This window comes from Rhodnius prolixus, unplaced genomic scaffold (genome assembly GCF_049639745.1).
Source record: "Rhodnius prolixus isolate KJV_2025 unplaced genomic scaffold, Rpr scaffold_3, whole genome shotgun sequence".
NCBI lineage: Eukaryota > Metazoa > Arthropoda > Insecta > Hemiptera > Reduviidae > Rhodnius > Rhodnius prolixus.
The window spans coordinates 47,045,405-47,071,425 of NW_027411603.1; the positions used below are offsets into that span (position 1 = coordinate 47,045,405).

The following is a 26,021-nucleotide window of genomic DNA, read 5'->3' on the forward strand; positions in this document are numbered from 1 at the left end:
TTTTAGCCTCATATTTTTTTTATTTTTTATAACATTTTCTTTTTAACCTGTAATTAATAGTTTGATTATTATAGATTAATAGACATTAAAGTCAATCTACAGTACTACTTGAACAAATATTTTGTAGATGAAAATGGCCAGCATAAGGGTCTGTGACATCTAATAAATTCTAAAAAATGTGAAGGAAAAGTTAATGCAGCAAAATTACTTGAATTATATATCAACTAAGCATGAATGAAATGTTGGGTACTCGCTGATTTGTGTACCTTTTGGCGTTTAATCAACCCTTATACTTAACTTTTTAAACTGTAAGTTTTTGTTAAGGAGTTAACAATAAAAGCAATGATTATTTATACGACCTTAAAGAAAAGATTTCTTTCTAAAAGTTAAAAAAAAGCATTTCCGGAAATCAGATTAAAAAAATAAGTATTGTATATATTTCTGCATTGTTGGTAATGAATTTATTTATTTATTTTTTAACAATAAGATCATTATGAGTTATTTACAAGATTAATTATAAAAATAAACTTAATTGGTTTGTTTTTTTCTTGTATAATCTGTACAATGTTTGACTGTGAGCCACAATATCGTACTCATCAAGTGAATTAATTTTTAAACAAATACAGAACACCCATGCCATGACAGGAATTCTAATTCCAGTCGCCGAGATTATAGGAAGTTTTCACCACCAAATAGTTAACGCCCAGAAAGGAAACCCGTCGACATACACAAGTTATTCTTACTCATACCCATGCAAGTTATGGATCTCTCTCGGATATATTATAATCTAGAGGCCATTTTTGCATGTTTACTACAGAGCTTAGTTCCTTCTCCTTCTAGAACTATTTCTGGACAAGCCTGTTACTGATCCTACAAATAGGTTCAGATTTTTTGAATACAGCCTCCAAAAGTCATATGTAGAGAAGAAATTGTTCAATATAATTTTGTCTACCTATAAAGCTTTATGGGTCAAAAAGCTGAAATCAAAATGCTTGATTTCAAATAGAAACTGTACGGACTGACGTATTTTCTGTAAGTTTAAAGAAAATGCTGTATTACTAATGGAGCTCATAAAATAATACTACATATGGACAAGGAAAGCTAGATAACTATGTTTGTGGCTGCCTATATAGAATGATAAATGGTGGTTAACGTGAGCTTCAGTGCAGTTGACAGACTGTATACATTAGTGTAGTGCCCAGGTGAGGTCGATGCAAATAGCGCCCGACCTGGTGAGAGGGTCGCGGCCCAAGTGGTGTAGGAGGTCGGCGGTGCTAGGTTGGTTTACTTTAGTGGCCCATTAGCTAAACACCCGTCGTCGGGGCACTTTAAGGTCATCACGTCATCAGCTATGCGCATTCAACTGCGCAACATGTTTAATACACTTATATATGAGTGATTCTAACCAACAGTTTATCATAAATTTGTAAACACATTTAAATGAATAATTATTTTGGTGGTTAATTTAATGATTGGCTTAAAATTGAAGTTACAGCTGAAATTATTTCCTCTTAAAATTTATTTTATTATTTTTAAGGAATTTAAAGAAACTGGCAACCGAAGTAAGTTTATGGTGAAGTTCTAGGTCCTATTTAAGACCTTGAAAATGTAAGGCTTTAAGTTACCTCTTAAAAAAGGCGAATCTCAGTCCGAACCCTACGAAAATCTAAGGATAAATTTCAACCACTGGTACAACTAATGTGGCTGAGTTAAGCATTATAGTGGGAAGTAGCTGCTCTCTACGCACTTTAAGTTCTTCAACTAGGAGCTATGGTGGTGCCACGAAGAGTTAGCCAGGGACTAGTTCGTTCCTAGGCTGGAGCGTCTGCTCCCTAAGTTAGGATCGAGTGGGGTGTTCTCTTGGGCGATTGTTAGGCATCCAGTAATAGAAAATTCCTCTGACTCTGGCACAGGGCCAAAATTCGATGGATGTTCCGAGGAATATCCATGCCACTTCCGGGATACCCAAGCTCCAAGCACCTCCTTGAAGAGGTAGCTAATTAAGAATAGAAGAAGGTTGATGGATCAATCGCACTTCAGGATGGAATCTATACATAGCAAAAACTTTTGATAAGGGTGTATTGAACTAAAAGAGTATTAGTAGAAAAATAAATGCATTTTTTTGAAAACGTAAAAATAAAATTGTATTAACGCCAAAGCCAGAACTTTAAATTATTTCAATCAAGTTGATTTTTCTCTGTAAAACTTATATTCTAGGATTTGTAGGAACAGTGGAAATTGGAGGTTGTGAGAAGTTTCTTAAATTTGCCCAAGAAATTCCGAAAAACTTATTCTCTCTCCTAACTAAAATAAAAAAGTAAAAGCTGTCCTTAAAGCTCAGCGTTAAAATAGAGGTTTTTGAACGGTTAAGTATACTTGAACCTCAATATATTGTGATGGTTAAATCAATCAAACAGTTACAAATTGTACTTTTGTTGTTAAGTAACCAATCGTGTGTCACTAAACGTCATGTTGATATAAATTATCTATTTAGTCAGTGATAAATTGATTTTAACCCTCAAGCCTAAACACAAGCCTACGATGATAACAAAAGCCACTAGATAAATAGAAATCAGTGTCTATGTGTGAATTCATCCCCCCACTTCAAGTCAAAATAGAAGAGGAGAATCTCAATGCAACAGCATCAGTGTTTAGTAGAACTATAGTATGTACACAAGCATTCAATATTGATACACAGTACATTCTCATGTTTTGTGTTTACACAATTTAATGTATTATACATGCACACTCTCTCAAGAGAATTAATATTTAGCTAATACCAATTGTAATAAACGGCCTAATATAAAGCCACAAGAGGTCGTGTGATGAAGTGTGCTGACTGGCACATGTTGGTCACGTGACCTAGAGATGCGTGATTGTACTGTCTTTTATTTATTAGGATGTAAGGACGTTTCAAAAAGAACGTTCGGAGGGCGGGATTACTCTATATTCCTGCTAATTATGTACTTGTGCTTTATTGACTTGATTGTACTCGGAACTTGATTTTTTATTTTCACCCACTTTATATTTTATTCATTTCTTTTTTTTTTTTTTAGAACCATTTCCTGTTCTGGAAAATAGCAATATTTTCCCATTGAACTCTTGAGGGAATGTTCAGCTTTAAATTGAATTTATGGCGTTTACTGGACGATAATATAATTCTTTCATTTAATGGGGGCATAGTTAAAAAATTGTCTTTGAGGCGAGACCTGCAAAGCTAATATGCATCGTGGTACTGGGTTCGATTCCCGGTCTTGGCCTTGGATTTTATTTAATGGTTAAATGAGAAATAGTAAAGTATGTTTGCTAGTCGGCTCTACCTAATTGGTAGTTGGACGTAAAGCCCGCCTGAAAAAATAGGCAAATACTTTACTTTACTATAAATTGTCTTTGATTTATCAATGTCTTTAATTTTATCCGTCTTAGGACGTATGTTTATAGTATCCCTGACCATTTTGGGACTCCCATCCATTATCAGACATATATTAGTGAGTTTGACATAGAGATTTCAACAACGTTTCCGTCTCATACTGCATTTGCTAACTGCAGAGCGGAAATGGGAAATCAAAGTGTACACACTAAACTGATTAATCTATCTTCAAGGTATTATCAAGCACTGCGGAGCTAATCATATTTTCAACTTTGTACAATGCATTAAAATCTTATTTTTTTGTCTTTTAAAGGGCTATTTCAGCGTTATCTTCAGGCCCTATGATTTATATTAAAGAAAATTAAATGTCGATTTTATCCAGCAGAGCACACCATGTTTTTCAAAGTTTCTGACCGGTTTCAAATTTTTCATCAAAAATCAGAGCTTGATTCGTCAGTTTGGTGTATCGAATTTCACTTCCACTGTGGTGTTCTCAACAACAAACTGGTGAATCATCCTCTGATGTTGGATGGAAACCCGAAAACGATCATTTATGTTGTTTTCAAAAAAAATTATTTAATACAAGAACGTAGTTCTTTAGTTTTTGTCGTTTTATACAATGAGTAAGTGTTGTCCACACTGGAGAAAGAGGAAAGTTGGAGAAGAAATGACGATGCAAGTACGAAGCGAGTAGCAGCACAGGCCGAAGTGGCTAAGTGGCTGTAAGGATTGTGGCGAAGGAGGGACTTAGCTAGGTCTGTCGACTCGCCCTAGTGCAGTCATGACTAGTGTCGGCACAGTTGTCACTCTGTGGGGGGTCATTACTTACAGTAGTTGAACAACTAACTTAGTTACAGGGCATTCGGTCCGACATCTGTACACAACTTCAGTCTCCCCCATTCACTCTCTTACTAGACATTTTGTCAGCGTTCGGTAAATGAGGCAACTCACTCCAGTTTTACTTGGCTTTCTTACTGGAATAATTACTTCCTTTTACATTGTAATAGGATATGGTTCATTGGTGCGAATTTTTTTCTATTTTGGTTTTTGAAAATACCCGTTTTAGGTTTCAAGCTTTTGGAAAAGTGGTTTTTACAAACTGGTGGTTAGCACGACTCAAAAACCAAACAAATATTTAATTTATTTACCATACAGAAAAAAATGGGAGCTGAATTTAAACAAGGTCGTACTCTTCTTGGTAATTATCCACGCGAATGACGACCTAAAACTGCAACCACTACTTGATGGAAACTTCTAGAATGAGCACAATTTGGTACTGGAAGTTTCGCGGCAAAAGATGTACGAGATATCTGACACGCATGCACATTGGAAGAAAAAATAAGTTAGTTTTTCAATAAGAAAGCAAAATAAGTGACGGTTCTCGTTCAATATCAAAAACCAATTCGAAACGAGTACGAGAAATAGAGACTGTTACAACTGATTTACATACTGCAATTAAAATATTAATACTAGAGCTACTACTTGGCGAAATGAAGTGAAATGCAGTGTTGACACATTTATATGAATGAAAAGGGAGAAAAAAAAAAAGTCCCTCACACCTCGTAAAAACTTAAAAGTCCCACTTACAGTAAATTTAAAAGAGTGAATGATTTATTGAAGCACACTTCACATTATTTCTCAAGTATGTTTGAAGCAGGTGCGACTCTATGTTCAGCTTGCCCTACCGCCTCCAGAGCGCGTTTTGTCATCGGCTCGTGTTGATCCAACAGCAAACATCTGCTCGCATCTCCTCTGGTCCGCTACAACCCTACACGTCCAGCAAATATCGCATGTAACCCCCGTCTCACAGTAATAATCCGGGGTGTCCGCCTCCCACTTACAAACCCATAATATAAAACCTGTAATACCCAGATTTAAAGCTTTTAACGTCAACATCGGCCGATGTGGAAAACTGATATCGCCTGGAAGTTCTTTATTTAATGTATAACAAGAGAGAACCTATTCTTGCTTTGTTATTAGCGTTCTACAAAATAACAATAGACCACAACATGTTACGTTTCAGCCAGCTAGAACTCTTTGTACATCTTAAAATTTGGGGGGGGACAGGAAAACTAAATCTATCAAAAAAAAATTGTTTTCATCAGTTTTACTCTCTCTTACTAGGTAACAGGAAGTATTTCGATCGAGTGAAATTTTCGATATCAAGTAGTCACAGGAAATATCCGTTTTGAGATCTCTAAAGTCTAAAAAAATGATTTGCAGAAATGGTTTCTGCGTTTGTATGAAAAATATTATCTCAAACATGAAAAATCGGGAAAATTTATAGTTTTTATGAGTATTTTCAAGAGCTTTCCTCTCTAAAGTTCCACTTCTTAGAATTTTAAAGTTTTTACCACCCAAATATAGTTACCGTAAATTAAATACGCCTGATGAAATTCCGAATTCCGGTTTATTTAATAAAACCAATCTTTCGTCCACTTTCCATCAGGCAGCCCATATAAATTTACTAGTTTAAAATATTTGTTCTTTTCTTCAAATCAAATTTACCGTCAATAAGAAAGCTTGAATGCTCTCCTTTCAGTTTCAGAGATACTGCAAAGCGGAATTTCGAAGGATCTGCAATCTCCAATACAGTTGAGGTACTTTAGCTCAGATCATGCTCAGTCAAGACACATACAGGTAGCGTAGTCTGAAAAGGAAGTACCAGGTTTTTAATCACGCGATTTTTCAAAATAAGTTTTTCATTTTTTTTTCAGTTTGCCAACTACAAAACGCACATTTCTTAATTGAATGGGATAAATTGGCTGATCTAAAAAAGCCCAGGCAACTTTCGTCATTCTTCTGTATCTCACAGCCCGTGACATCCATTGCAGAATCCTAATCTGTAGCATTTCATAGATCAAAGGTTTGCAGTTAATCTCTTATGCACTCATTTCATGAATCGAGGATTGTAATGCACATAAATAAGTGCTTGGCTATCATAAACCTTTGTTGAGGCATTTCCAACATTTACAGTATTTCTTTTCTTACGGTGAGTTCTCAATAATAATTATCAGCCCAGTTTCCGACGGCAATGCTTGCAAATAGAATAAGTCCTCACAAGAAGAAGCTTGTGTAAGAAAAAAGAAAGAAATAAGGATTTGCAAAAGAAATATTTCTGAGTTTATTGTAAAGTGCTTTGTAGGTGTTTATGGAGAACGCTGCTATTGGGAATGAACAAGTATACAGGTGGCAGGCGCAAGACGGAACTGTGATAACAAATTCAATAAAATAGCTGAATGCCAAGATGGGTAAGGTACTGGTAGAGGCAGAATGTGATATTGTGCTCTGTGTGCGTACAGGATGTGATATAGAAATATGCATCTCTGATAAGAGAGAGAGAGGGATAGACATTTCCAGTTCCCCGTCAGGTTCCAGACAACTCCTCACATACGAACTTGCGTACCTTCATGCACACGCGTGCTCACTTAGCAGAGATTTCTTCCATTTTGTTTTCTACCATTTCTTTTGCTCCGATCCCAAGTTGTACTGTGTCGGTCTCATCTTCGGGTAAAAAAAGTCTGTCTGGCTGACACTGACCCCCTTCTCTTACACACATACATCTCGCCTTCTTAGTAATTTCTTACAGTTCCTTTGTCAAAGTTGTCTGCAATGCTCTCAATTGCAATGATTTTTTTATTTTATTTTATATGTATTGCACGTTCTTCCTGCAGTACAACCCTGAAATAAGATTTTTCCTTTATGTACATTTTTCCTCTTAATGTTAAAACCACCTGCAATGCGAGTTAAAAGAGAGAAAAAAAAAAGTAATCTGAGTTGCAGTTGAGTTTGACAATGAGTTCACATTTTGCAAGACCTAAACACAAAAATCGTTCTAAAGTCATAATGGAAAGTACCGGAAAAGAAAAGTGACGTCATCAACTTCGCTGTTCCAAATGATGACAATATGGAAAAGATTGGGAACGAAACCGGAAATAATACTAGGGCCTAAAGGTGATGGAACAGTGTTGTCTGTAACGAGAGGCCGGCAAGTGCACTGGAAAAAGCTTCGGGCGCCAATAACCTCAGATGTTGACGCGCCTTAAATCATTAGAAAATAATAATAAAACATTCAGTTTAGGTAGAAAATGAAATAATAATGCTGCGAAGAAGAGAATCGCTCAAGACTGAAGATCCGGAGCCCCTCTCTAAGATATTTCACTGCTGTACAGTCGAGGTTGTAGATGAAATTGCTTCAATGGAATGATTCAAGGCGAAAACTGAAGAGTTTGTAATAACCACCCAAGTTCAGGTAATCAAAACTAGATTTTACTAGAAAAGAATCAAATCGACCATTTAAGTGTGAGTCAATAATTTGAGAAATGATTCGAAACGTGATTACAGAATGCACAATCCTTTCCCAGCATGATTACTACCTAGTTGGGCACGTCAACTCAAAAATGGTCCACATCGCGTTTAGAAAACACCTAGGACAAATAGACAAAAATTGCTCTTAAGATAAATTTTGAAATAAATTCTGGAAAATTGATTCAGTAAATTGGTGCTTCAAAATTTGCTGATTATCTCTAATAATTTACTGTCGGTGGAACCAAAGCTATTTAAATTTTTTTTTGAAATTTCTTTGGTTTCGTTTTTGAGTTATGCTGTCACACAGACAATGCTCACCAACTCATACTCGCTGCGATCAATTTTTAAAATAACTTATTTGGACAAATAATTCTGGTGAAAATACGTTATCGAAAAATCGATGTTCTTCAGTAAAAGACGTGTTTTCACCTCTGATTAATGTATTTACCATTAGCGCATTTCAAAAAAAAAAAAAAACAATAGCTAAAATTAGGATGAGAATATGTTCCATAATTTTAACATCCTTTAGTTTTCTTTTTATTCTTTTCCCTCTTTTTTTTCGCCCGCCTTATTATGCACCCATTGCCAATCCCGCAACACTTGCGCTGAATATCAACATGGTAGCTCTGCCAGTGAGCCAATGAGCTACTAAATCCTCATTCTCCACTAGCTTCAGATACTCCACCGCCTCAAGGAGAAACAAATTGGCGTATCTGAAAGATGCGGAATAAAAATGCTTAGGAATAAAACAAAAAAGTGAATACAAATTCCTTGTTATTCATAATCAAAAAGCGAAATTTCATAATTCTTATCTTACGGGGATTCCAATAATTAGGAAAGTATATAATAACTTTAAAGACTCTAATCTGTAACAGTCGCCTTTCACGTCAACCAATTTTTTTCAAATTCTAAACTTTAACACTGCTGTTTGTGTTATTGATTTTTTACAGGTGATAAAATCATAAATTGTTCTAATGTGGCACATTTAAGGAATGTCTATAGTTTGAACTGCCCTTAGAACTTCGCATAAACCCGATGTAAACACGCGCACACGTTTTCCTCTTATTAATATTTATGCTTTTAAATTTAGATCTTTTTTTAGTGAATTCGGTAGAGGAATTTTCTTGAAAATTAGAATTTTAGCAACACATTTAAATCTCCTTAAAGGTGATAATAAATGTAAGGAAAACAGTAATTGTAAAAAAGTGGCACTGTATTAGGCTCAGAGTCCTAGATTAGGCGGGCCTGACCTACAACTACAAATTTGGCTAGAAAAAGAAGAGTAGAAGATGTGCGTATAAAATATTATTCGGAGAAAAATCTATATAAAACAGGGAACTATATAAAAGATTTAATGATTGAAGAATTTGGCCGCTAAGAACACATTTCCAGCCACCAATGTGTTTCGAGTGGAAAATATATATAATTCTTAACAGGGATATGAAATGTAACGGCAGAAGGAAGGAGAAAATAAGGCAGACCACGACTAAGATAGCTGGATTCTGAGCTGGAAGAAGTTGGGGTGCGAAGATGGTGGTTGAAGATACGAGACAGATGGAGCGATTTGTTTAAGAGGCAGAATTCAGACTGAGTTATAGCTCCGGAAATGAAAATGCAGTACACTTTATATGAGCAAAAAGAAATTAAGCGGGAGGAATCACTGTTTCTACTTTCGGTTGAGCTATTTTGACAGCTAACGTTCAGTCGGCAAACAAACGAAATATGAAGTTAAAGCTTTATATGAATTTTCATTTTTGAGCTATGTTCATAAATATAGAAATAGAAAAGAGATTTATTATTCTGGGACAATTGTCCCCTAAGAATAAATACAGGTACAATTAGAGGCCTTAACAGTTTGGCCTGTGATTATACAGAAAATAAATAAATAAATAAGTATTTACAAAAAGTGAAAATAAAAATAACAGCAGAAATTAAGGAAATAAATTAAAACAATTAGCATTTCGGAGGAAGCTGGATAGAAAGGAGATAACTGAATAGACGGGATTTAAAGATGGATAGGGTAGGAGCATGGCGGACAGATGATGGCAAGGAGTTCCAGAGAGAGGTAGCACGTATTAGGAAAGACTTGTCAAAGGATGAGGTACGGTGAGAGGGAATATAGAGATCGGATGAGCGAGATCTGGTATTACGAGAATGTATCGAGGATTTAAACTTAAGGAGTTGAAAAATATAGGAAGGCCTCTGAGACTGGATGACTTGAAAAAGGAAAGAAGCCAAAAGATATTGGAGGCGATAGACAGGAAAAAGCCACTTCAACTCATCATAGCAGTGCGAAATGCGAGAGTCTCTGGAAATGCTGAAAATAAATCTTATGAAGCAGTTCATGAGGCGCTTGAGCTTAGCTTCAATATCACCAGAAAGACCGCCATACACTAAGCAACCATAGTCGAAATGGGGGAATATAAGAGAGGAAACTAGGAGTTGCCGGGTCTTAATTGGGAAAAGGTGACGGGAACTATTAAGCTGCTTAAGGATATGGATGGAACGACGAGAGATTTGGGAAACATGATTTTTCCAGGATAGGTTTTGATCAAAAGTGATACCAAGGTTTTTCACAGAGGAACAATATTTTATTGGGCTATTGTAAAGGAAAAGATTAGGAAGAGGAGCCAATGATTTAAGGAGTGGGTTGGAGCCAATAACAATAGCTTTGGTCTTTTCTACATTCAGGGTAAGCTTACTGTTCGTGGCCCATGCTGAGATATTATTGAGGTCTTCTTGAAGTTTAAACACAGCTTTACGTAAAAGAATATTTTCTAAAATCACTTTTTCGAACTTAGCGAGCTTGAAAACGAATATTTACGGTTAAAAATAGAAAAATAAAATCAATCACAATACTTTCCTTGTAAATAAGCGTTGGCAATAAAATTGTAGCAAAAAATTGGCGTCTAATCTTGTCCCAAAAACCTAGAGCACGAAGAATATTGTGAACATCAACTAATGAGTAATAAATATGAATGTAGATAGATTTTGTTAATAGTGACAGGTTTGATAACAGATGTCCATTTGGGTATATAACACCCAGAATGTGTGTGGCACATTGCTACATTCATGACATGTATTTTGTTAAACACCTGCTTCTACAGTGTTTGGGCTAGGGGTCCGGGCGAGGATTCCTCTTACAGTAATCAATAGATTATTGAAAGAATAGAATTACCACTGTTCACAGTTCGGCGATGGCACATTCATTCATCCTGGGATAGTATTGTATTATCACACCATACTTGAAAAACAGGCAAGATATCATTAGTAAAAGAAAGAAAGAGATAACAAAAAATCTGGCCAAAACCCATGACTTTCTCTCATTACGTTCTCAGTTTCTCTCGAAATTTGATTTTGAATTCAAAAACGGTAAAAGAACTTTTGTGCATTGCGTAATGTCTCGTAACATTAACTTAAATTCAATTTAACTAGATAAGATTTACAAACAAAAGCGGTAAGTTTTTCTCTAAACAATAAAGATAAAAAGAAAAATACTCCGAGAGATTTACCATTTCCGGTCGGTCAAGCGATTCTCTTCAAGCGTAGAATTTTAGCACTATTTCTATTTAATTATAACTTCGATTGATTATATATCATAGAAACTATAGATTTCGCCCAAATATCAGGAACTTTTTCCTGTTCGAGAACTGGTACATGGATGGTTGAACGAAAAATTCAATGGAATAGCACTTTAGAGGATAACGTAATCAACATCCTTCTTTTCCTTGAAGTATTACATAAAATAATTTTTTCAGGTAAAAAATTTTACAAATAAAAGTAAAATTTTAAAATCTTAGTAGAATACCAAAGTTTAAAAAGTAAAAGTCATTGGAGGCGTTTTCAAGAAAATCACAAAAAAAAAATAAATACGAGGGTCGTTTGAAAAGTCCGTGCAAAAATAAAAACTACTTAATTTTTGGGAGTAAACCTTTTTTATTTTTTAACATAGTCTCCTTTTAGGCTTATACACTTCGTCCAACGCTGCTCTAGTTTGTTGATCCCTTCCGAATAATAGGATTTGTCCAAGTCTGAAAAATAGCCATTCGTTTCTGCAATCACCTCCTCGTTTGAATAAAACCTTTTTCCCGCCAGCCATTTCTTCATATTGGGGAACAAATAGTAGTCCGAGGGAGCCAAGTCTGGAGAATAGGGGAGATGTGAAAAGAGTTGGAACCCTATTTCCATTAATTTTGCGACCACAACTGCTGAGGTGTGAGCTGGTGCGTTGTCGTGATGGAAAAGGACTTTTTTGTGGGCCAATCGTGGGCGTTTTTCTTGCAGCTCGGTTTTCAAACGGTCCAATAACGATGAATAATATGCACCTGTAATAGTTTTACCCTTTTCCAGATAGTCGCTGAGGATTATTCATTGCGAATCCCAAAAGACAGTCGCCATAATCTTTCCGGCCGAAGGAACGGTCTTCGCCTTTTTTGGCGCAGATTCCCCCTTGGTAACCCATTGTTTAGATTGTTCTTTGGTCTCAGGAGTGTAGTGATGTATCCATGTTTCATCCACAGTGACGAAACGACGCTTAAAGTCCTGCGGATTCTTCTGGAACAGCTGCAAACCGTCCTTGCAACACTTCACACGATTTCGTTTTTGGTCAAGCGTGAGCAATCGCGGCACCCATCTTGCGGATAGCTTTGTCATGTCCAAATGTTGATGCAAAATATTATGTACCCGTTCATTCGAGATGCCCACAGCACTAATAATCTCACGCACCTTCACTCTTCTGTCATCCATCACCATATCATGGATTTTATCAATGATTTCTGGAGTAGTAACCTCAACAGGGCGTCCAGAACGTTCAGCATCACTTGTGCCCATATGGCCACTCCGAAAATTTTGAAACCACTTATAAACTGTTCTAATCGAAGGTGCAGAGTCACCATAATGTCTATCAAGCTTCTCTTTAGTCTCCTGAGGCGTTTTGCCTTTCATAAAGTAGTGTTTAATCAACACACGAAATTCTTTTTCGTCCATTTTTTGAAAATCACTCGACTTCCTCGATTCAAACGAATGCCAAACACAAAGAAATAGACCGATCTGGCTGAAACTTGGTGTGTGTTCTTCCAAGAGATGCTACTAACTAAACATAACCTCGATACGCGCCAGTGGTGCTATCTCTCTGACTTTGCACGGACTTTTCAAACGACCCTCGTAAATCTGTTCTGTAAACTGAAGCTTCCCTTTTTACCAAAACATCAAAACCTAAATAACATGTTCAATTTAAACTGCGTTTTTTTTTCTGTTTTAGGAGTTGCCCAGTACTTTGAGCGACCAATAGGACTTTTTTAGGAGGTTCAGCGGGATCTGAATAAAAATTGTATTTTAGGTGAAAAACTATCACACTTACATTTGGGTCATAAGGGAAAGTAAAAATTTAACTATCGATAACTTCGTACACTTTTTAACGGAAGGAACAAGTAGATTCTTTTGAAGATGTGATTCAAGTCCGCATTGCTAGATAATATCTTTAATTTCATCTGTCTTAGCACGAATGTTTATTCGATTTCTAACTTACATTCATCATTAGAGGTAGATTAATCAGTTTGGTGTAGAGGATTTTGACTTCTTTTGCTACCGTCTCACACTTCACTTGCGGACTCATTGTAGTGTGTCTTCATTGAACTCCGAACACCAGGAAAACACTTTAAGACATATAACTATTTCCGAGGAAAATTTGAGGATTCCTCAGGCAACTATGGGGTTCGCCTTTCATATAAAGTGCTCTTTCAGGACCATTTTACAGAACTAACACCTATATAATCTCGAAAAATAAATATACTCGTGTAATAATAAATACATGGGGAAGAGATTACCTCAGTGATAAGCATATAGGATTCCCATACGGAGATCCCGGGTTCAAATCCAGCTTCTGGCCCTTCTTACAGCTTACTGTCTAGTAAGGAATCGAGTTGCCTGTAACTAGAGAACACTATCCGAAGGCCGGTAGTTCTCTGAATAAAGTTCCAGGCGCCAATGGCCTCAGAAGATGTCGCACCACCTTAAATTAAAAATAAATAAATAAATAATACATAAAATCATTGCTGGAATTCTAAGTTTATGAAAAATCAACTTAGCGGAAGTGAAACTCCGCTGAACAGATACGAGTTTACGGATTTTTTCTTAACCTTATGTTAGAGGTAGAATTTCGCGATCAGTTGGAGAAAATTTTGATAGCACGTTTTCCTGGGGATCCGTGTTTCGAAAAAAAGGTTATGAAATATATGTGTATTGTACCTCTTTAGATTAGAAAGCGAAAAATGGCAGAAAAATTAATCTTTATATCGCGCTCTGAAAGAAAGCGGTCGAATTTATTCACTTTTTCTGACTCAACGGTCCACAAAACGGATATTTCAGGAGAAAACTAAGAATCGAATATCAGTACGGTTACAATACCTTCTCCTACTTACCATAGTGAGATAAGAGAAAAATAAAAAATGAGGGATTACTTTACTAGAGAGGAAAAATTAATTCGCAAAGTTTATACATCAAATGATTTTCGCCATCTTCGTCTCACTCCTTTTCCCAAACTCTCTCGTTCTTTATCTCTCTCTAAGGTGTGTGTGTGTGTGTGTGTGTGTGTGTGTGTGTGTGTGTGTGTTTGTGTGTGTTTATATGATTATGAAAGTTTCACACAAAGTCAAAACTTTACTTCAAAAGGCATAACTTTATATTTTTGATAAAAGCCATCAAACTTTGTTAATTAGTTTTGATTCCATTAAAGTAAAGTCAGATCTAGTAAGTGGCCCCGCTCTATTTGATTTACTATTTACAATCTTGCATTTCTATTAACTAGAATTAAATAATTAAGTTGTAAATCATTTAAAAAACAAAATATCGTAAATTCTAGATCAAGATTTCTTCTTTTTTCTTTAAAAAAAATTAGTACCTTAAAGGGCCAGAGTAGTTCACCCTTTTTTCTATCAACCGCCCCACTTTTGTATTGTTATTAGAAGAAAAATTTTCTTGCAGTTCTGCGCTAATTTAATTTTACGCAATAGCAAAGTACTCGTAATTTTAGAGCGGAAGTTCAGTTTAGCTTAGAAAATTTTTAATTAGATGTAAATAAAAAGGAAATTTCATTTATTTCCGCACTTCCATTAATAAAGCGCTTATTATTGCAGAAGCTGATTAAATGAGGATAAAGAAAATTAAATATAAAAACTATAGTCTCATTAATCAGTTAAATAATTGAATCTGATGCTGCGAAACTAAATCTTTGGTATCTGATTCAATTTTTTTGTAAAGAACAAACTTCGGAAATATTTAGACAATTTCTCTGTTTGGTAAAAATATTTGTAGCACTAAAGTCTGATTCTACAAGATATTAGTTATGAAAGTTTTAAATATAGTGAATATCATTTACCACATAATTGGATATAACGCAGACAATTTGCTGTTCAGCCATAGGATTTCATTTCCACAATTGTTGAAATAAGATCAAACCACTCCGACTACCGTGAAAGCTTGAATTGCCCATTATTAGAAGTTAGGAACTACGATCACTATTTTTTTTCTGATTTAGGAGGATGTGCGTTATTAGTTCAATTTTATAGAATGAAAAGGATGTTTAGAACAGAAAGTAAGTTGGCAAGTTATAAATGAGGATGTGGTAGGATTTCCTGCTTCAAATACCATTCACAATTATTACCAAATCAAAAAGTTTTTCTTTAAAAATTATGAATATTCCTTGCATCAATTGATTAATATTGTTTTTTTTTTTTTTTTTTTTTTTTTAACTTCAGAAGACTTTTCCCGAAAACGCCTGATTTTATGTAAACTACGTATGTATATTTAATAGTTTATATTAAAAAAGGCATTCTAAAATATAGTTTTAAATTTCCTGAGAGAAGTAAATGCGAAATTCTGTTAGGAAATGACGTGAACGATTTCTAAGCTTTCTTAATGAAAGATACGAATAGATCTTTTAGAAATAATTCTTGAAGAGAAAGAAGGAAATTTGGAAATTCTAATAAATTGTCAGTTAAACTTTCATTTACAGCCATAATCTCTGTCAACACACAAATAATATAATCATTTAAATAAGAAATGATTTTCATTTTCCACATGACTGTAACTCTTTTTCTTCTTCTTTCTTGACCTGTAACTTGTCTCATAAATTAAAAAAAAAAAATACACTAATTAATCAAGAAAGCAGTGATATGCTTGGCCGAATTTACCCGAAGTTCTGCCAAGTTACAGAACGTATAACAAAATTTTTCAATTTAAAATGATAATGCGATTAAGCTCAGTGTGCGCCTCGTCTTTCCGAGGCTTTACGAAAGTAGCCGAAGAAACCTCTGGCAGTAATCACAACTCTGGAGTGGAGAACAACGCAAGTTTGGGAGGCTGCGTAAACTGGCAGCCTTAACGGTAATTCTAGAATTTTCAGTTTCATTCGTACATTTTAGCAGATCTGAATTTATTGATTATATTTTTACGATGAATGAAGCAAAGTGCTTTTTTGAAAAATATTTTCGGTGCTCAGCTTTGCAGCTTAATTAGCATCTATGCCACTGCTTACTACGCAGAGTCTGAGAAAATAAAAAATAAAAAACTATAAAGAGTAAGAAAACAATGTAGCAAATACAACATACAAAGCAGCACCATCAATGCTGCGATGTTTGATATATATATATATATATATATATTATTGCATGTGTTACGGAGAGATCCGGAGAGTTTAGTTGGCAAGACTTTTCAGAAAATGGTAGTGTTTGGTTGGTTGGCTGGTCGCTATGGAAACAGCGCAGGCTTCCCACTTCTCTCCTTCGGCCCCTCTCTCCCCAAAGATCACCCCTCCCGTGAATGAGTGTATGTGTGTATGTGCGCGTGTTTCCACCCCCTTGTGTTACCCCAAAGCATTCTGTTGAGAACCCCTTTGCCGCCATAACTTAGTTAGTCACTTTTCGTTTGCCCACATGCCTTCAACCGTCTCATACCGTATCACTAGACATATTATCATTATTGTTATAAAAGATACACAAAAAAAGTATAACCTTCCGCGTTAGGTGTTGTTTACAGAGAGTTTTAGTTTTTTATTTTATTTTTTTAATTTTTTTTTTTGGTTTATTTTATTTTTTGGTTGAAAGTTTAGTTCATTTTTGATTGAATAGAACTTCAATTTTGTTTTCTAAAAAAATTCAAGTTAATGTGAGATTTAAAGATAACAATAAAAAAAAAATTAAAAAACAAAAATGGAGTTTAAAACAAGTTGTAGCGGTGGAGGTTCTGAAAGTACTGGTGGATCGACAGTCTCAGGAACGGGTACTGTGACTAGTGAATCTCAACAACAGCAACAGCAACAGCAACAACAGCAACAGTTCAACATATTTCCGGCAATCTTTAGTAGACAGTTAAATTTTGGACAAGGTACGCAGAGTAGTAAATTAATGGATGAATTAAGACCAAATCTGGGTATACTGGGATTGATGGATACGGCTGCTGAACATCATTTACATCACCATAACCACCACCATCATCATCATTCCGGTAGTAGTGTTATCGGACAGACAACCGTTTCCACCACTCAGCCGGATAAACGTCCTAAAGTGGAGGATTTCACTCCGGCAGGATTGTATTCACTGTCAGCTGTAGATCATACTACTCCGCCACCAAGACAACTGCACGACCATTCAGGTATGGACTATATTTATTATAAAAAAAATCTAAAACCAACCCGGATTAAAGAAAACAAAGAAAGAGCGTGCCGTGTTAATACCGTTGCGGCTTGAGGTGATCAAAATAGAGATAAATTTAATTAAAAATGTCCCACTTTGAGGGATGTGGAAGACCTTTTAAAAGAATCAAAAGGGTTGTTGAAAAATTGAAAAAAACATTTCAGTAGGGTGTCCTGAAACTCCCTCAGTATTCGCGTTCAACTATCAGAGAACTTATTTTTTGTGCCCGTTGAAAAAATAGTGCATTTTCAAAAGTCATAGCATAGTTAGTTTAAAAATATACAGTTATATAGTATAGTTAGAGGCCTAGCACAGTTTAAAAATTAGATTAGAATACAAAATTATATAATGTTAGATTATAAATACTTAAAAAAATAATAAATAGTTAAAAACGTATAAAAATTAGAAATATTACCTTCACACAAAAAATAAATAGTCGGTGGAAAATGCTGGCTCTCTTTTCTTCAGATTTGCGCGCAGGCAGGGCATCTTGATTTTCCTCGTAAAAGAATGTGACCCCAACGGAGGCAGTGTTGACTGGCGCGCACACCAACTGTTTAGGCGCAGGGCGAGACTCAAGACAGCGTCCCTTCATTAAATAAATTTGCATCTGATCTAAATATATAAAACTTTAGGGCAGAGAGACGGACGACCTAGAAAGTGACGGGCATATATGTAATATTTAATGTAATGATGATAAAAAAGGATACATAAGCTACTTAAATTATAGACAGAAAAGATACGATTGTCAACAACATTCACACGCATTCCTGTAATCATATTTTAATTTTTTTTCCAATATTCTCTGGGAAAAAAAGAGGTTCAGCCTAAGTAATTCTCTTAGGCAACTGTGTAAACAAATCGCAGAAAAATCGAAAAAATCAAATGTACCGTTTATTTGTAGCGAACTTCTACTAATTCGGAATTTAACAACATACTTGATACTGTTTAATATTATTCACGTGTTAAAACCGAATAATTTACTGTATAAGAAGTTTCAAGTTGAGCTGTACTTAATCCATCCTAAAAATTTTTGTATTTTGGGCAACAATAAATTTGAAGAAAGTCAGTGGAACAAATTAAAAAAAAAATCTCAAAAAACAGAAAAAGATTTTTGTAAAGTAATACTTAGGTCTCTTAAATTTGAAATTTTAGTTAAATAATTAAATTTTTATAAATACTCGTAGTAGATAGGTGATGAAAACATTCATTACTCTGAAATGGCAATTCAGAAATAAACTTAACGACCCTTATTCCCTTAGCCTTTAATAGAATTGGGCTAAAAAATAAATCTTTTCAGTAAAATACTAAGATTTGATCAAAACAATTTGTCGCCTTCTCTGGTAAAACAACCTACCTAAATCGAAGACCAAATTAGAATACTCTTCGATTTTCCGTTTAATTGTTTAATTCCAATTTTGGTATGGGTTTAAACAAATTAATTTAAACTCCAGATATGACTCTCTTGTAGCGTTTCCCAACAACCAGTTAATGAAATATTATCTGAAACATTTTTTTCAATTCTTATCTTTTAATAAGACCTAAGATAGGAAAAACTTCATTAATCAATGGTAATTGCACTATCCGCTAACCCTGAAAACCCCTGTGATTACTGTATGAATGTAGGGTATGTGAGAAAGAGTGTTTTGTTATTAAGCTGGCATACCCTCAAGGACTGAAAATGTGGCTGTTTTCACCCATAAAATTTCCTTATCGAATTCGATTAAATAAAATTTGGCAATCTATCTAAAGTTTTAAAATTAAGTGATGATCGTCGAGCGTAAGCACTCTGACGTAACTTTTTTTTATTTAGGGGGTTTTCAGTAAGACCAGCTGTTTTTCCGCAATTCCGTGTTGTGTCTGTGAAGGGCTTGTATGGCTAAGGATGTTACTTCTCGGGGAAGAAAAACCAAGGCCTGAGAGCTTTACCCAGGGGTCACTCTCAAGAATTAAGAGTCTGATTAAACGGACGGGTCTGGAGGGCGAGCTCTAAAGTCAAAGGGAGCCACAATAGATCCAAAGGGGTCGCAGTGGCGTAGGCCTTGAGGCCGCCCTAATTTAATCTACACATTCTATCCTTTAATTTGATATTTAGCAAGAAGCATGTTTTTGATCGCGCAGACTGCACCTCTTACTCCATTTATAATCTAGCTTACTCTAAATGTCAAAAATGATAAGTAGCTTACTATATTATATTACATATGGGAGATAATCGTTTGAGGGAAACTTACTTTTTTGCTTTCAAAGAATTTTAAAATAAATGCACCCCCTCCCCGACAAAGTTTCAAACAAAATATGCTGCATGTGCTCACTGTTCTGTGTCAAACATGTAAAGATAAGGACCGTAGACGACATAAAATTTTGCAAAATCATGGTTTTGGCAACACATTTCTTCTTTTTCAAAAATAGAAAAGATTACGTTAATATAAATTATCTCTATACACATTTTGAGGCATCCTAGTTCGAAAAATAATTCTATAAATTATACATTCCGCAGAAATCCTTAAATTTTTAATTTAAATTGCTTGAAAACCTAGTCACTAGTACGAAAGCTTGGCATTAATACAAATAAAAATTATGTCTAAAATTGGCATTAATATTTCTCACTTCGAATTAATTATTTGCAATAGACCACTTACTGCAGAAATGATGCTGTAGAAGTAAGGTCTTTTAAATTGTAAATAAACTTTTTCAATTTCTAAAAATTTCGAATTAATAAATCAGCCACAAAAAAAGTAAAGTTTTCCAAAGTCGTGCATTCTTAAAAATAGCATTTTCGTGAACCATAGCGTGTGAAGAAAATGTTTTTCAAGTGTTCAGTAAGCGAGAACGTAACTCAAATTACCATTAATTAAGACAAAGGATAAAAACAAAATTACTAATTTTCCTCATAAATGATATCTTCAAAATATCAGAAAGACAGTAATAGTTCAGTAAAAAACGAATTAACCAATGATTTATTTTGCTTGCTATAATTAAGTTTGGTAACAGAACATATGTTCAGAAGCTGAGGGCTTTGTGATTTTCTCTAAATTTACCTTACGTTTAAAATTTCATAACCAATTTAATACTAAACCCAACTAAAATCAAGTTAAATTTAAAAAAAAAAACTTCGCAGTATAAAACACTTTGGTTTAATGTAACGAGCTGGTTTCATTTTCTGTTTAATTTAGTGCTAATTTTAACTTAAACATAAGTTATAATGCATTTTTGCAATAATGAATTAAAAACTAAGCTTACCATATGTTTTGTTTTAAAAAAATATCTTAAACCAATTCAATATTGAGAGATTATTCACTAATTAACAACATAAAGAGAAAAAGTAACTGTAATTAATCCGCCATGTTGGAAGAAGCCTTTTGCAGCTCATTGCCGGGTTTTTAATGAAACCTTCTTGATTGTTATCGCACTATTAAGTTTTCCAGTTGATGACCTGCAATAAAAAATGATACCTGATTAAAAAAACAGATTCAATTGAAGATCCATTAATATTTTCGTAATTTATTTAACAAAATATGAAAAGATATTCATTCACTCTGCTTTATTTGAAAAAGTTATGTAATATTTGGTTACAAGAAACTTTGAATGTTGGGAAAATTTAAATAAATTATCCTTGCCTCAAACTTCTATAAAAATAGAGCCGCTTTCTTTTCCCGTTCATTTATGTTTGTTACTAAATAATAAAATGAGTGGATAAAGTCTCAGAAAATAAGCCGCGATTTTAAATAACAATAAGCTCTGATGACGGCTTACTATTGGAATTGGCAACTGTTACAAATTTGTGTTGTAGCAAATAAAGTATATATGTATTACAATTAGACAAAAAATAACTTCTTCATACAATAAATCGTACAAACAAAATACATTCATTAGACTAAATTCAAAATAATATTTTCTCAATTTAACTACCCATTACAACACTCAAATTTGAGTAGAAAAACGCACCCTGCTGATGGAGAGCGGTGGCGCAAAAAACAACAGCGGGATGACATTTCACTTAGACCATTAATTTTTAGATTTTCTTGTCCGTCAGTCAAATACGTAGTCATATGAAGTAGTCAAATTTTGAGAGAATAATTTCCATGTAACCTTAGTCCTCGAACAGCTGCAAGAGAGGTATCTAATCGCACTTTATATTGATTCAGTCTGCTATTATTACCATAACATTGATAATAGACGGACTCGCTTAATGTTCTAAAAGAGGATTTAATACGGTTAAGTTAAAAAGCTGGCCGAGACCTACAAAGCTAATAAGCATTGTGGTAATGGATTCGATTCTCGGTCTTGGCCTAAGATTTTATTTAATGGTTAAATGAGAAATAGTAAAGTACGTTTTCTAGTCGCCTCCGTCCACGACACCTGGTAAATGGTAATTGGACGTTAAGCCCCGCCTGAAAAAATAGGCGATTACTTAATAAGCTGACCGTCCGGCTTAAAAGAAGCTACCAAAAATGAAGAGCTGCTGCCGTAGAATGTGGTGCTTCAAGAAGAGCCCTTGGGACAAAATTATACATATAATGGCTAATGAAAAACATTCAGCTTGCCCTTGACAAGAAATGGTTTCTACTATTATATAAAATGTCTTCTAACCTCGGGAATTTAAACTCGGAGCCCGGTGTGACTGCCGCACTTTTCCAAGCCTAGGGACGCTCCTGATTTTTCAGATTCCATATAACGGGTATTTTCTGGGTACAGAGTACTTTTAAAGGCTATCAGTATGGCTAATATTAGTGGGAAATAAACATGTTATTAGAAATTAAGATTTTAAAATTAATTGGTAGACAAGAAGTGCGAACCTCAAGAATTTTCGCGTTATTTTTCCATATTGGCAACTACAAATTTCCTCCCAATTTTCATAACCCGCCTTTAAACTCAGTTTTTAAAGGTTCCTGAAGTTGCAATAAATTTTCTATAACACTGTTTTGGTTTTATTACAGTCACTCCTTATCTTACCCGCAAACAATTGGAGAATTCAAAGTCTGCGAAAACTTTTACATCATTACATGAATTTAATTTAAGAAAAAAAGCGTTATTTCCAGCCAATAAAATTTATGTTCGCAATTTACTGAAAAGGTTAAATATGTTAATGCTGCTGTTTTTAAATAGATGCACGAATATGATTTCCTGTCATTCGTATTGTACCGGAAATGACGAAATTCAAAGGGAATCAATGTAACTTTACTTTCTCCTTTAATCTGCTTAGTAATTTCCTGTTTTGAATTCGACATTTTCTTTTTTTACCGTTGAATTTTTCTATTTTGTTTGAATCTGGTCATTTCTTTTACCAGTATTTTCTTTCTTCAATTAATAAGGCTTTTATTTTATTTTCATTGTTTTTATTAAGTTTTTCCTCTTTTTAACTTAATTTTTCTTTATTGTAGATCCATTAACACTTATCTTTATTTTTGTACTTTCATAGTTTAATTACTCCGTGTGATTTGTGTCAAACTTTTTTTAGCATAATTAAGTACAAATTCAAAACACCATCTTTCTTTATCCTTTTTCTGGTGTGTCTATTGTACAACACTACAGTTTATGATTTAATGAACTTTTTTTTTTTAAATCTCGTTACTACAAACATTTAGTAGAAAACTGGTATGATACTCTCAGATATTTTTAAAGCAAAATTAAAATCCTGATTGAAATGGTTTATTTCATCTTTGGCTATATTAATGAAGTAAACTGTTTTTACAAACATTGAGCAGTTAATACGAAAGAAAATGTTAGACGGCGTATAGATACTTAAGGCCATCTTGCGACATAACATAATGACTTATAGCGATGGTGTCCTATGAATGATGGAATCAGCTCCCCAAGTAACAGAAGGAGAGGAAGCGTTCTCTCTTATATCCTGACTGACTGCAAAGCAGTAAAATGGAAACTCTTTCAAAGCAGAGGAAATATTGTGCCAAAGCAACTGATGGGAAAATCCTGTGGACAAAAAGAGGAATGTAGAGTTTCTTCTAATAAATAAAGTCAGCACAATAAGCCTATTTCGGTTATAGTGCCTTTAAGAACACGAACTGCCTTATGTTCTAATCATATACTCTGTATACCTTTTGGGGAAGTGGGCTAGCCACTTCTTCAGGGTACATGGCATCCCTGTATGCTCTTACATTGACACCCAAAACAGTCACAACAAAAGAACAGCAAACTACAAACCCACAGGCAAACTTAACTTACATTTAATACTCACATTCCAATGCACGAACAATGATACTCTAGGAAGCTACAATAGATTTTCAGGTCGCAGTGGTCATGTAACCACTCTCTATAATCAACATTCTACATAATACAACCTAGAAAAAAATGTTCGAGTAATACCTACGAATTAAAGAGAAGAATCCTTCTTAATTAAAAATGTTTTGCTAAGAAAATATTTGCAAGCTATACAATAATGAAAAAACACAAAAAAAAAACTGAAAATATAATAGGAAAATTGTGCTAAAGCGATAAAGTGCTGGTGCTGCTACCTGGGCGGCTGTAAACCGATATAATTTCCTAACGAACGTAAACAGCTATAATAAAATTTTGCCACGCTGTCAGGAGGAAGAAGAGGGGAAACCCTGGTCCTGGTTTCCACAAGCAGAGTGTGCAGTTGACTGGGGTACCCATTCAGATACTCCGAGGGGGTAATTGGTGCTCTATAGAGCGCAGACAATTGAGTTGAAACTTATTGAGTTAAAATAATGTTATTATTGGGAGATCGCCTTTTTTATTTATTTTTTTTATTGATATTAGAAAATAGAATAAAAATAAATAAATTACGTCACCAACAGCCAGTAAATAGCATTACAGTTACCAAATAGGGAAAATCTATCATGAATACCCGCACGACATTCTCTCATTCCAGATATTGCTCTTAGAAATGACAAATTCACTTCTCAACTGTTTACGATGCCAAACTTAATTGAGTTAAGTCATGCCTAAAAAAGTTGGCGATTACTTTACTTACTTAACGACAAATGTTGAGTCTCATTCAAATAAATTCTTAATGGTGAGAGTTGAAATGATTCTCTTCAATGGATTCAAAACATTTGAGTGCATTATCGATTCCCAGCATTCCAAAATTCACTTAAATTTACATTTTCTGGAAAATATTTAAAATAGGTTGTAGGTACATGTGATTGCATATTAATCATCAACCCAAGTTTAAATAAAAGTTATGAAATTGAAAAAGTTTATTTACAGTTTAAAATAGAACCAGTGATGAAAACTTTGGGAATGTATTTGGATGGGAAACTCCTCTGGAGGACTCACATAGAATATCTCATAGCTAAGTGTGAACAGAGTCTGAATATTTTGAGATTTATGAATCATAAAATGTATGGAGCAGATATAAAAATATCCTTGATGATATACCGTCAGCTAATTCGCTCCAGGATTGATTACGGCTGCTTTCTCTATGGGGATTCCGCTCCTACACATCTCCAAAAGATTGACCGCATCCAACACAAAGCCCTTCGTACATGCCTGGGCGCTCTCAACTCAACCCCCATTAACGCCTTACTAACGGAGACGAAGGAACCTCCTTTGAAAATAAGAAGGAACCTACTAGCCTCGCGCTACATCGCTGCCCTTGTTGAATCAACCCGTCTTTCAGAAAATAAGCAGACTAGCTCCCCGAATCCTCACTGAAAGTTATTGGTATAAAAAAAAGTACACCAATTCTTGTACATCAGTTCTGGTCTCTGTCGCAATTCATGCTGTCCCTACACCGGAGTACCCATCTCCCAACATTTTCTTTTGACCTTGAGTGTACACTGGGAGCTCCAGAATGTGTCATAACTACCTTCTACCAGTACGATAAAAGTCTCCCTGAATCGGCAAATAATGAATACTTATCGGCAAAACTAAATGCCAGGTTCCCAAGTGCGTACTTCCTCTACACTGATGGGTCTAAATCCCCTGAAGGGGTGGGATGTTCAGTGTATGACCCGCAAACCAACCTCAGTAGACTATATAAGTTACACCGCCATGCCTCAGTTTTTTCGGCTGAACTCATTGCCATCAATAAATGCGCAAATCTAGTGGCCTCGACAGAGGCACAAACAGTTGTCATACTTTCTGATAGCAAGAGTGTGCTCAACAAGCTTAAATGCCCTGGGCATAAAGCCGATTTCACGGTGCTCGAAACTGTCCACCTCCTGAAGAGAGCGGGTCTTAGCGGAAAGACAGTTCGATTGATATGGATTAGGGGCCACTCAGGGATAACTGGCAATGAAATTGCAGACTCTAAGACAAAAGAGGCAATACGCCTGGAGAATCTCAAGCTCGAGAAACTGTTACCTTCAGATATAAAGAACTTCTCTAAACGTTCCTACTACAGGGCATGGTCTATAGATTACGAAAAATCAAAATATGCCAAAGGTAAATTTTACACTTCACTGCAGCCGACAATACCTAAAAAACCGTGGTACTCTGACTTCGCAGAAGGTAGAAAGTTCATTACTACTTTGATACGACTGCGCTTCAACCATAACTTCTCGCCCCACCATCTCAGCCGTATAGGAATTTCAGTCCCTCCAATTTGCTCTTGCCCTTCTGATACAATTAGAGACGCCAACCACCTGATCCTTGATTGCAATAGTCACCAGGATGATAGGGACAAACTGTGGAATGCAGTCATCAAAGCGAAATGTCCACTTCCTGCC

The 26,021-nt window shown here is 35.1% G+C and overlaps 2 protein-coding genes across 7 annotated transcripts in view; one reads left to right on the forward strand and one right to left on the reverse strand.

The window, feature by feature from the left end:
• LOC141453210 (multiple coagulation factor deficiency protein 2 homolog) overlaps positions 1-26,021 on the reverse strand; it is a 66,943-nt gene that overhangs the window by 37,599 nt on the left and 3,323 nt on the right. For 3 of the 5 annotated variants that reach the window (XM_074126126.1, XM_074126130.1, XM_074126128.1), the window contains exons 2-5: positions 24,323-24,457; positions 20,608-20,800; positions 17,783-18,020; positions 13,504-13,688 (exon numbers count right to left, since the gene is read on the reverse strand). The gene's annotated coding sequence lies outside the window, so the exon portion shown is untranslated. Of the gene's footprint in view, positions 1-13,503; positions 13,689-17,782; positions 18,021-18,724; positions 18,871-20,607; positions 20,801-24,322; positions 24,458-26,021 lie in introns of all 5 variants that reach the window. The other 2 variants (XM_074126127.1, XM_074126129.1) reach the window with 2 other exon arrangements.
• The window catches only part of LOC141453209 (homeobox protein unc-42), a 30,392-nt gene continuing 20,960 nt past the window's right edge, over positions 16,590-26,021 (forward strand). Inside the window, exon 1 of one of the 2 annotated variants that reach the window (XM_074126124.1) lies at positions 16,590-17,326. In XM_074126124.1, the coding sequence (XP_073982225.1) occupies positions 16,885-17,326 (442 nt within the window). In that variant the 5' untranslated portion in view covers positions 16,590-16,884. The remainder of the gene's footprint in view (positions 17,327-26,021) is intronic. The other variant, XM_074126125.1, reaches the window with a different exon arrangement.